This window comes from Thermobia domestica, chromosome 3, assembly GCF_964235325.1.
Source record: "Thermobia domestica chromosome 3, izTheDome1.hap1.1, whole genome shotgun sequence".
NCBI classification, from domain to species: domain Eukaryota; kingdom Metazoa; phylum Arthropoda; class Insecta; order Zygentoma; family Lepismatidae; genus Thermobia; species Thermobia domestica.
Genome location: NC_137456.1, coordinates 306,453,511 through 306,466,207, shown reverse-complemented (window position 1 = coordinate 306,466,207; position 12,697 = coordinate 306,453,511). Strand labels below are relative to the sequence as shown.

General features: G+C 36.2%; 1 protein-coding gene across 1 annotated transcript in view; it reads left to right on the top strand.

Annotated features, from left to right (window-relative positions):
* Positions 1 to 2,759: 2,759 nt before the first annotated feature.
* Tsp96F (Tetraspanin 96F) overlaps positions 2,760 to 12,697 on the top strand; it is a 240,856-nt gene continuing 230,918 nt past the window's right edge. The window contains exon 1 of the mRNA XM_081752548.1: positions 2,760 to 2,931. Coding sequence (XP_081608674.1) covers positions 2,866 to 2,931 — 66 coding nt within the window. The 5' untranslated portion in view covers positions 2,760 to 2,865. The remainder of the gene's footprint in view (positions 2,932 to 12,697) is intronic.

Genomic DNA, 12,697 nt, shown 5'->3' with positions numbered 1-12,697 from the left:
CCTCCCCGTTGACGCTCAGGTATACACTGGATAAAATGGGCTTCAATCCTGATTTACACTGGATAAAATATGTCACTGGCAAAATATGGTTTAGCCCCTCCCTTGATCATATTCTGGATCCGCCCCTGTATCTATATAACATAAATGCATAGAGGGACCGCGGTGGCTCAGTGATAGAGCGTTCATCTCTGGTGCTTGGAGTCCCGGATGCCAGCCTCCGCCAAGTGAACTTTATGGTGGACAAACAACGTATGCGTGGGTTTTCTCGGGGTTCTCCCCTTTCCTCCCAGTTCTTCATTCCACCATTTCATTCATTACTCATTATCACCGTCTCCTTTAGCCTAACCGGCATAACCGTGGAACATAAAACTCAAAAATTTCATTTCATTTATAAATGCATAGGCAAAAGTGATGAGGTGATTGCGGACATCCAAATAAGTAAAAATGTACCTATAAACATGGGTTTTATGCTTCTTCGTTTCCGAGATACAGGGTGTTCAAATGTCAAGACCTTCCGATGGCTCACTATGGGAAAGGGAATGGAAATTTTTAATATTACAGGAATAATACAATGAAGTAGAACTATATCTGTGCAAATACATTTACACTAATATAAAGAATGAAACTAATCAACATTTGAGGTGGTTGGGTTGTCAGTGTTGCCAACCGAGTACCGTTGTTTCCTATTGTGCGGCGTTAATCGACTTAATACTTGGATATCTTGTCTTTCGAAAACGAAATAGAATCTGTCCTATGTTTAGGAAAGTTTTGATGTCAGCAATCATACGCTAACGTGTGGGTATCTAGTGTTGTTTGAAAACATAACACTTTGTACCAGGTTGGCAACACTGACAACCCAATAACCTCAAATGTTGATTAGTTTCATTCTCTATGTTAGTGTAAATGCATTTATACAGGCATAATTCAACTTGATTGTATTATTTCTGTAATATTGAACATTTCCATTTCCTTTCCCATAGTGAGCCAATGGAGGAGCATGTCATTTCAACAGCTTGTATCTCGGAAAGGAAGAGACATCGAACTCATGCTTACAGGAACATTTTTACTTATTTGGATGTCCGCAATCACCTCGTCACTTTTGGCCATGTATTTACATTACCCCTGTATATATATATAGCGATGTTCAAAATATTTATGAAATTGAAAAAAAGTGCTGTGGAGGATTAGGGAATCATAGTTGTCCTCAACATTGGGAGGCGAGCAGATTTGAGGCTTATTGTGGGGGGACATAAATTTCCTCTCAGTTTCCTTTGTGGCAATCGGACACAAATCATCACATTTCTTTCCAAAAACACATTTCAAATTGGATTATTAGGGGAACAGTCCCCCCAGTCCCAAGATTGGAGGGGACATGTCCTCCTCATACCCCTGGGATTTGCACCAGTGGTTTTATGTTGATTTGAAGAATAGCTCTCTGTTGTCTGTGGGCGCCATTTTTAGAACACGCTATATAGACCTATATATGTAGGTAATTAGTTATTTCACTAGAAGCTGTTACATTATAGACTATAATATACATTTGCTTCACATTACATTTACTTTCTGTAAGTTGGTAATCTGTTTATGTCAGTCATTTTTCAATAGAACCGATGTGATTAACATAGGTTTGACTGTTCTGTGGATTATATACTTAGGAAGTAGTCGTCCAAACAATCTTCAAATAGTGTTTAAGCTAAATGTTATTTTAAAATAATCAAAGGAATTGTACTTTTGGAAAAACATGCAAAAATATCACGTTCTTTTTTATTCAAAAAACTTCAGCAGAAAAAAAAACTTTTTCTACAACTCTAGCCAAACCTTCCCAATGGTTACAGACCTGTATACGACACTTCAAATATTACACCTTCTTTGAACGTGTTATTAGATATATCATATATGAAAACTTTAGAGATAATGGACATATTATAACGAATTTTAGAAATGATCTAAAAAATAAATCAAAGATTGCGATATTGGCCAATGATTAATTTTTGGATCAGGGGCCACCAATTTTTTGAACGGCCCCTAAATAGTGTTTTGGTATTTTCTACGGAATAAGAACATAATAAGTTAAGTGATAGTTTGGGATTGGCTACGCTATATGTAGTTCTCCAGATATAAAGGGTACAAGAAAATTTTTGATTGAAATATATTGGAGTTTTTGATCCAATAAAAATATAACATTATCACAACTTCCGCCCTTGAACAAGATGAATTTCTCTGTTTCATCGCTCCTGCGTACTTTTGTGTTCGGTTGGAATTTAGTTTACTGATTTGAAAGTTTTACTTGATATATAGAAGTGACAATAGTGGTAAAGTGCTCACCTCTGGCGCGTGGGGTTCCTGGATCGATTCAACAGATTCAACAGACTTTATGGTGGACACATACTGTGTGCGTGTTTTTTTTTTTTTTCGGTTTTTTCCTCTTGTCCTCACACTTTCTTCATTCATTATTTATCGCATCATTACCATCTCCCTTAGCTTCGGTACATGATTGTCAGAAGTTAAACTCAAAATAATTGAACTTGTTAGCAGTATTGATTTGTTGATTAGAATGATAACAAAGTAGCTGCTGAAATTAGTCGACGGTGTGTATAAAGAGACGGAGCGATACAAAATATGGAAAGGTTTTAAAGAAAAAGGCCTTCGTTTCTCAAAGTCAGTACGTTGCTGCACTCTAGTGTCGATCGATGGAACTACTTGCAGATACAACTGAGCGTGTACTTCAGTGACATCTGCTGGCAGCGTGGTGTTCCATTCGCTTCATACTCAAATCAGTTCATCTCGGGCCGTGTTCTTCCAGGAGAGGCGTGTGCGAAATTATAGTGAAAACTCGATAATTTTTAAAGTTCTTGGTGCAACAAAATGGCTCTTCAAGGATGTTATGCGGTCCTCAAATACATTGTCGTGATTGTTAATCTCATATTTTGGGTAAGTACTGTCAGAATTCGTTTGTTTTCCCAGTTTATTTTTTCAAAAATGTTAATGTTTTGAACGGCTGCGAGCAGTGCGAGGTTTGATTGTTATCGTCTGTTTGAACGTTGGGACCAGAGCATCTTCTCCGCATCTTGTCATCTTGACAGATGTTTTGAAAAAGAAACAGGGAGTAAATATGAACTGGAAATAGTTATACAACTTGAATATTTGATTGTTAATATCCTTATGTCAATCATAATAAGATATAAGTCTCACATCGATGTTCAGATGTATTCACGATATTTGAGTTATCAAAACCCAAACGCTGAGAACCTTTAATGAGAAAATTATGACATATCGAGTCACATATCGAGTAAGTAATAAAAGTATAAAAGACATACATAGGCCCTACAATTTATTAAAAGAAAAGTTTGAATCTATATTTCCGTCTGGATGACAGCGTTTGATGATTTAATATACAATGTATTTTATTATTATTATTTATTACAAATTATTTACAAATCTCATATACGTTTTGTCTGTACTATTAACTAGAAATTTAAGTACAAATGGGCTCGTATAATATACGCTATGTTCTGTCGTCATCTTCCTGAAGTCGTCCAAGTGATGTGTTCTATTTTTAGAAGTCTCCAAATCTCATGTTAGAGGCAGCTCCATACATCTCTGTAAATTTGTTGTATTTCCAAACGAATGTGATAAAATACTGAGAAATTAGAGCTGTTCTACATAAATTGACAAATATATAATATATATATATATATATATATATATATATATATATATATATATATATATATATATATATATATATATATATATATATATATATATATATATATATATATATATATATATATATCACTTTCGTAATCATCTGATTAAAAAGGTTAGGTGCAAATCGGAACAGTTTCATCAGAATGATCGTTTCAGATCTTGATTCTGAAGTACATACAGAGTATTTCAAGCCGTTTAGTAACTAAATTTTCCTAAGTAGTAAAAATATATGTGCCTAACGTAAATAAACATGATAACATTTCTGAAGGTACAGGAGATCGAATCTGGCGCGTAAAAGGCTGTTGCGAAAAAGTTATGATGAATCATTTAATTTAATAACCAACGGTTATAACCTGTAACGTAAGGGAGTAAGGAGAATAATTGCTAGTGAATTATGATTGTAAAATAGATGAAATGGAAAATTCCAGAGAAAATTCATGGATGTTGTCCACCCAGTGGCTGACGCAAAGGGCGTTTTCTGTCTTTTTACTCGCCCCCCTCTTCAAGAAGATATTGTGAAAAATACACAGTTACCATATTAAAACATGTATTCAAAATCCTGAAATGATATAAACTTTGGAGCTTACACCCCTGTGATGAAATTCTGTGTACGCCACTGTGTTCACCAGGTGGATCGAATCAGGTCCTCCTCACACCAGATGTGAGTCGAACCATCACAACCCCTGCTCTTTTATGGAAAGCTATTCTTCCCGTGTATTGAGCGTTTCAGTGATGTTGGCAGGGGAAGGGAGGAATAGGCATTAAGAATCTTCCCTAACGGAAGTTAAAATCCTTGACTGGTTTGTGACTTTTTATTACTAGTTGGTAATATTGTAATATTTAACTGTAGATTTATTCAAAACCTCAAAATTTCGACTATTTTGGTTAAGACTGTCAAGTTATGACAGGTAGGCAATCAGCTTTTCATTCGTTTTCTAGAATTAATGATATAACTATTCTATCAGGTCTTGTTTCTATATTGTCAAACTAAACACAACACATTGAGCAAGGCTATATTATAATATAAATATGAAACACACAATCACGTTATAACTTCTTCATTTATGATGACATGTAACTTCTTCATTTACATGAAAACCTATTAGTAAATTGGTAATATTCCCTTTTAAAGTTTGGCAAATTTCTGGTTCTCTTCTCCCTCTCGAATCTTAAGAATGTCCCTTCGTAACCAGTGTGTGGGGGCAGGGGCGGATCCAGGACCGACTTCTGGGGGGGGCGGTGGGTTGTCATAATGCTACTTTTAAGGGCTCCAAACTCTGGAATGGATTTTATTTATATATATAAAACAAGAAAGTTTCCTCTTCTGGGGGGCGATTGCCACCCCCTGGATCCGCCCCTGGTGGGGGGGGCACGGTGGCTCGGTAATAGAGCGCTTACTGCTGGTGTATGGGGTCCCTGGTTCGGTCCCCGACCAAGTAAGTTTGTGGTGGACAACATTGTGTTGGGTTTTCTCGAGGTATTTCCGTTTCCTCCCTCATTATCATTCCACCAATTCTTCCGTCATTCATTCTCTTGCTTTAATCATCCGTCTCCCTTAGCCTAAGGGACATAGTCGTGGAGCGTTAAACTTAAAGATTTTCGTAGCCAAGTGGCCAAGGGACGTGTTTTCTCTGTGCGTCGTCCTGATTTCGAATCTTGGTCAGGATAGTTACATCGGAAATAGACCTGGCCAATGTTTCGAATTCCACTGTAAGAGATAGGTCCCGAATCATGTAGCCTCGGTGCCGAAAAGTTCTTTAAACTCCAAGCAGTCATTCAATCGAATTCTAGAGTGCTATCAGTTTCCCAGATAATGTAAGGCTAACTACAGTGAAACCTGTCTTTAGCGGAATCGAGCGGGACTCGCAGAAATTTCCGTTAAAGTCAGGTTTCCGCTTAATGGAGGTACATGCTGTCTTTTTTTTAATACATGCTTATAACGGACATACTGAGAAAATATTGTACGTACGTTGTACGTACCTTTTTCAATTACAATGCTTCTTTTTTCTACGAATTAATACACAAAAAGTTTAAAATTAATACAAAATATGCTATGCACATGCTTTCTTTATTTTTGCAGTAGTCAAGCAGAATTTTCTGTATACATTGCTGCTTAGCTGTTCTACTTTCCGTACACACTTTAGCCTGAGAAACTACACTGAGTAAATCAGAGTCATTTTTCCGTAAGGCAAATTGTTGCAGTTCCTTTAAAGTTCTGACACGTCTTTATTCTACACTCTTTTTCGAACTCGGTACCGTATTCCTCCTCTTCTTCCACGTCGTCTTCTCCTTCCGACTTTCCGTTTCATTCTTGATTAAGCTGAGGGGACTACGGACAAATTGTGGGGGTGAATGTGAGTAGTGCTTGGGGAAGGTCAACAATGCCCAGAAAAATTTAACAAAAGAACGAACAATTTATCGCAGACATGTAATGTATCTATTTACTCTCTCACAGAATGTCAAAATATTTTCTAAACGCTGTAGTCTGGAACTGGAAATATTTTCCGTTAAAGGTTTATTTTGCTTTCTGTTGTCCGCATAACACAGTTTCCGCTTAATGAAGGGAATTTTACACGTTTTGCACTCCAAAATTCATGAGACCGTGAAATATTTCCGTTTAAGACAGTTTTCCGTTTAATAAAGGGTCCGTTGAAGGCAGGTTTTACTGTATTAATTTCTTGTTGTTTTATTAGTTCCACGTTCCATGAGAACTCCTGGGTTTATGGGTTTGGAATTTAACACACCATTCAGCTACATAACACGTAGACCAACAGCTTAAGATGGGATCCGCAGTGCATGAATAGTAGAGTTGATTTTTAGTTTAACGTCCCGTTCAGCAGCGAGGCTATATAAGACCCATTGATTAACGTGAAATCCGAACCACATGAGCTTCCGCCGGGAATCGAACCCGGGTCTCCCACACCTACATGAATCGTGTTGCTTATGTGACAGGAAACTCGTCGTGAAGACAGTCACAATGAAGACGAGAAGTACATTTTAAAAAATTCAGGTCGGGCCGAGAAACATGGCAACTGTCGTCTTGTTTTCGAGACGAGACGTGAAATATCACGATGAGCAGTGTTTCTTTCAGAAAAAAAATTTTCCGGGGGCGGGGGGTGGCACACTTAACATTCGGAAGGCCAATATTATTTTTACACTGTACTATTCCATTTATTATTATATTATATTTTGATCTTCTCGGAGAAGGGGGGGGGGCACTCTCAGAGCTCCGGGCGGCATGCTCCCCTAAAAACATGTCTGGAAGAAACATTGCTCGTGAGGAACACTAAATAATCCAATTCTTAGATCTCAAATAGTGTTTCAGTATTATATGGTTCATAGTATAAACAACTATAAATTGATGAAGTGATTGTACGAACACAATGAAGAGCATTGATGAACATATAAAACGTACATGAGTCATTACACAATATGCTCCAATAATAAATATGATTGAAATGTTGATACATAACACCCGTCGTAGAGTTTTGGTGTCGAGGCAGTATTCACATAAGTTCTAGATGAAATTAATAAAAAAAAAAGTCAGACAGAAATTTTGTATATTAATTTACAAAACGAGATGTAACGAGAAAAAACTTTTCGAGAATCGAGACGAGACGAGGGGAAGCTTGTACAAAATTTACGAGACGAGATGAGAAAATATTTCTCGTTTCGTGAGTAACACTACACATGAACTTCCACCGAAAATTAAACAGATCTCCTGCCGGGAAGGCGCGGAAGCTAACCGTGTATTCACAAGTAGAGACCGGATGTTTAGGCGTTAAAAACCTGGAAAATAGGCAGGCAATTAGGCACTTAAAATTTACAAAATAGGCAGTAAAATAGGCACTAAAATTTAACTCGAAATAACGAAGATAAATACTCAATACAATTAAAAAATAAATACAAGTCATAGATGATGTTCAAAGAATATAGAAATATACCTGTTTGTTAATATCTTCTATCTTCTTTTATTGTATACATAAACGAAGCTTGACATGTATTCCATGTATATTTTGTTAAACACATTCTATACAGCACTTTATCACTACACATAAGAGTGATACTATGTATAGTATTACTATACAGAACAGTTAATACTTCATTAGTACACACAGCAGTCCACAAAGTTTTACAGCACGTTATCAATGCACATAGCAGTCCAGAATTTTACGGAATCTTATCACTACAAACAGCTCTTACATTTTCCAGAGGAGGCAGAATACTTTCTTAAAATGCTAAATTATATATGTTACTCAATAAAGTTGTATTTTGAAGAAAATGCATAGAACAGGCAATATTAGGCATTAAAGCAATTATTTAGTCAGGAAGGGGCGAAATAGGCAAAATAAAATTGGCGTAAATTGAAACTATAATCTCCATATAAACTTTAAAAAGTTATTTTTGATCATATCTTTAATATTAAAGAATAGACATTTTGCCTAACATCTAGTCTCTACTCACGAGAATACTGGAATTCATGAGGCTATATTTGTCACTGACATGGAAATATGTAACCCTATTAATTTTTTAGGTCAAAAGGTAATTTTTTATGTTTTCGTGAAGTTTAAAGACATTTTTGGTTAAACCTAAAAAATATTGACGAGATTAAGACTTCATGTACTTGGGTATGAGACTGACTGCATCAGCAGGATAAATTCATTCATAAAATTGTAAGATTCGCAGATCCTCTTTATTGTCGTTACCAAAGTTTTTTTTCTGATCTAGTTTTGACCAGTAACTCCTTCTTTGGTGAGAGTTAAAAACATACATTAAAAAGTAACATGTCTTTATAGTCAATTTTTCACTGTGTACTTAATAGTAACGGGTTTCTTGCTACAGGTCACGTGAATTTTGAAAGCGAAAAGAAAGGAGAATGTAATTTGGTGGATGAAGAACTTTCTGTATAGAGTAAGTTATGACTTTATCGAGGGGTCCGACCTCTGGTAAACATAGGATCTCTCTCCCCTTTTTGTTTGCTTTAGCCCATAGTCGCTGGTTGGCCAAGCTCTTTCTCCACCCAGCACTTCATATTTAAACAGATGTTTGTGAAGAACTCATCCATGAAAGCGTTAGTGTATAGCTTCGAACCAGAGCATGAACAGATAGTTTAAATATTTTCTGTTTGACTTGCATACAGACTATACAATATACTTATGACTGCAATAATTATGTAGATATTTACAGACCACGTGTTTACATAGGTTAGAGCAGAAAGGACTACTTGTCTGCCTGTGAAAAGGTTTGCCAATGATAGTTCGCAGAATCCTATGAAATCGACACAAGAAGAAAATTCGAACTGTTACTTTCACACCACGTTAAGGAGTTTGGTTTCCGCGGTACGCTATTTTCTCAATATTTAAACCGGAAGTGGTAGATTTCAACCACTTCCGGAGATTTAGAGTGCAGATGGAATATATTCTTGGGATACTTAAATTGATCGCAGAAAACCGCTTCTCGCTATTTATTACTGTTTTACTCTAGAGCAAGCAACTTTTAAAACCGGAAGTGGTTGCTTTCTGTCACTTCCGGTTTGAATAGCGGGTTAAAACAGAAGATTGTACCTATTATTAGAATACTAAATCAATCCACCCCAAAAATACTTCTTGCTACGGCGTGTAGATCAATATCCAAACCGGAAGTTCTAGTGGATTTCTGTCACTTCCGGTTATAGAAGAGAGTTAAGGGTGAAGATGAAATGCATTCTTCTGACGTTTAATCGATTTAAGGAAACTACTTCATGCTATTTATTACCGTTTGTGCTCTATAGAGATTAACGTTAAAACCGGAAATAGTTCATTTATACCACTTCCGGTAGATGGGTGACATTCATTAACGAATTTTCACCAGCTTTTGGTTTTCTATATCCCAACTAATACTGATGGTGATCCATCAACTAGTTTTTGAGACTTTTTGTACGGACGGGTACATACAACAGATGGGGTAAATTATAAAGGAGTTTGGACGGACGTACAGACAGAGGGTAAATATATAAAGGAGTTTAGACGGACGTACAGACAGACAGGGTAAATATATAAAGGAGTTTAGACGGACATACAGACAGACAGGGTAAATATAAAAAGGAGTTTGGACGAACACATGGGCAGACAGGGTAATTATATAAAGGAGTTTAGACGGACGTACAGACAGAGGGTAAATATATAAAGGAGTTTAGACGGACGTACAGACAGACAGGGTAAATATATAAAGGAGTTTAGACGGACATACAGACAGACAGGGTAAATATAAAAAGGAGTTTGGACGAACACATGGGCAGACAGGGTAATTATATAAAGGAGTTTAGACGGACGTACAGACAGAGGGTAAATATATAAAGGAGTTTAGACGGACGTACAGACAGACAGGGTAAATATATAAAGGAGTTTAGACGGACATACAGACAGACAGGGTAAATATAAAAAGGAGTTTGGACGAACACATGGGCAGACAGGGTAATTATATAAAGGAGTTTAGACGGACGTACAGACAGAGGGTAAATATATAAAGGAGTTTGAACGAACACATGAACAGACAGGGTAAATATATAAAGGAGTGTGGACGAACACATGGACAGACAGGGTAAATATATGAAATAATATGGACGGACATACGGGGTAAATAAGTAAAGGGGCTTTGGTAAACCAAACTCTTAACAAGTGAGCTTCTTTTCATATTGTGCAACGTCGGCAGACGTCAATATTGTGTGGACTTTCAATATGGAAACCGGAAGCGGTATATCTGTTACACCAGGTTGCAAGAGAGGGTTAAGATCAGAGATGGAAACTGTCCTAGAGACGCCAGATCCATATGAGAAGCAATTTATAGCTATCTTTTACCGTCTTTGCTCTAAGGAAATCAGAATTGAAATCGGAAATTGTAGATTTTTTCAACTTACGGTTTTAGTAAGTGGATAAGAGTGAATATAGAACGTACCTTTTCGACGGTGAATCTATTTCAGAAACCGCTTCTTACTATTTATTAATATTTTTGATCCATAGTGATCAACGTTGAAACCGGAAATGGTTGATTTTTCATCACTTCCGATTTGAATAAAGTGCTAAGAGAGAACATAGACACTAAATCCGTATCAAAAAACAAATTCCTGTTATTGTTGTCATACCTACCAATAGACACTGAATCCATATGAAAGAACCAATTCCCATTATTGCTCTGATATCTAGATAGACATTGAATCCATATCATAAAACCAATTTCCGTTATTGCTCTGATACCTATCGATAGACACTGAATCCATATCAAAAAACAATTTCTGTTATTACTCTGATACCTATCGATAGACACTGAATCCATATCAAAAAACAATTTCCATTATTGCTCAAATACCTATCGATAGACACTGAATCCATATCAAAAAACAATTTCCGTTATTGCTCTGATACCTATCGATAGACACTGAATCCATATAAAAAAAACAATTTCCATTATTGCTCAAATACCTATCGATAGACACTGAATCCATATCAAAAAACAATTTCTGTTATTGCTCTGATACCTATCGATAGACACTGAATCCATATCAAAAAACAATTTCCGTTATTGCTCAAATACCTATCGATACACACTGAATCCATATAAAAAAAACAATTTCCGTTATTGCTCTAATACCTATCGGTTGGCACTGAATCCATATAAAAAAAAAAACAATTTTCGTTATTGCTCTAATACCTATCGATAGACACTGAATCCATATATATATATAAACGATTTCCGTTATTGCTCTGATGCCTACCGACGGACACTGAATCCATATATATAAACAATTTCCATTATTGCTTTGATACATACCGACGGACACTGAAACCATATATATAAACAATTCCCGTTATTGCGTTGATACCTATCGATAGGTACTGAAAGGAGCGCACCCACGGGGCGGTCCATTGGGTCCGGATCCCCCAGAAAAAAAATTACTTACTAACCATAGATTTGTGCACTTTCTGAATAAAACTATATTTTATGATGATTTTGTAGCATGAAAATTTGATCTTATACTCTTTCATCTGTAGGTTACTCTTTCCCTTAAACAATCTAGTTCTATCATTTTATTCTGAAATATAGGTGGAAGTATTTTACAATAACTTATCATCTTTTCGGGTGCAGAATAATACTCATTCAATACTAGTATATAGACGTAGTGGCTTGTAGTGTTGGACCCCCACCCCCACCCTAAACCTTAAACCCTTCCCAACAAAAATTTCTAGGTGCGTGCTTGACACTGTATAAAAACGGTGAGTAACACATCTATATGCGACATCAACAGAATAATAGATTTCGTTATTTGACGAAGTTTCTCGTGAAGCATATTGATTTGGTATGAGTCAGTACTACCGGTAACACTCCGTAACTGCATGTTACTCAGGATCGCCTTTGATGTTTGAATAAATGGAAGAAAACCAACCATGTTCATCGATTACAGCACTAAAGGACTCTACAGGTAAAGCAAGAGTCACAACGTTACATATGTCAAGAGATTTAATTTTATCACAATGTACAGCAGTCAGTGAGAGATACGAAGTATCACACCTAAAAATTAATCATAGGTCTGGTCACAGTAGTCACTATTTAACAGTAATGATACTTTTAAGAACATTAGGAAATTATGATGAACGCTGAAGGAATACTACTACTACTACTATACTACTACTACTACTACTACTACTACTACTACTAATATTACTATTCCTATTACTACTACTACTACTATTACTATTCCTATTACTACTACTACTGCTACTACTACAACAACAACTACTACTACTACTACTACTACTACTACTACTACTACTACTACTACTACTACTACTACTACTACTAATAATAATAATAATAATAATAATAATAATAATAATAATAATAATATAACTTCCTGGTCTAGTAGCTATCGCACACACCTTTGGCGCACGTAGCCAGGAATTGATCCTTGGTTGGAAAGTATTGAACGCATTTACGGTGGCTAAGATCTTAT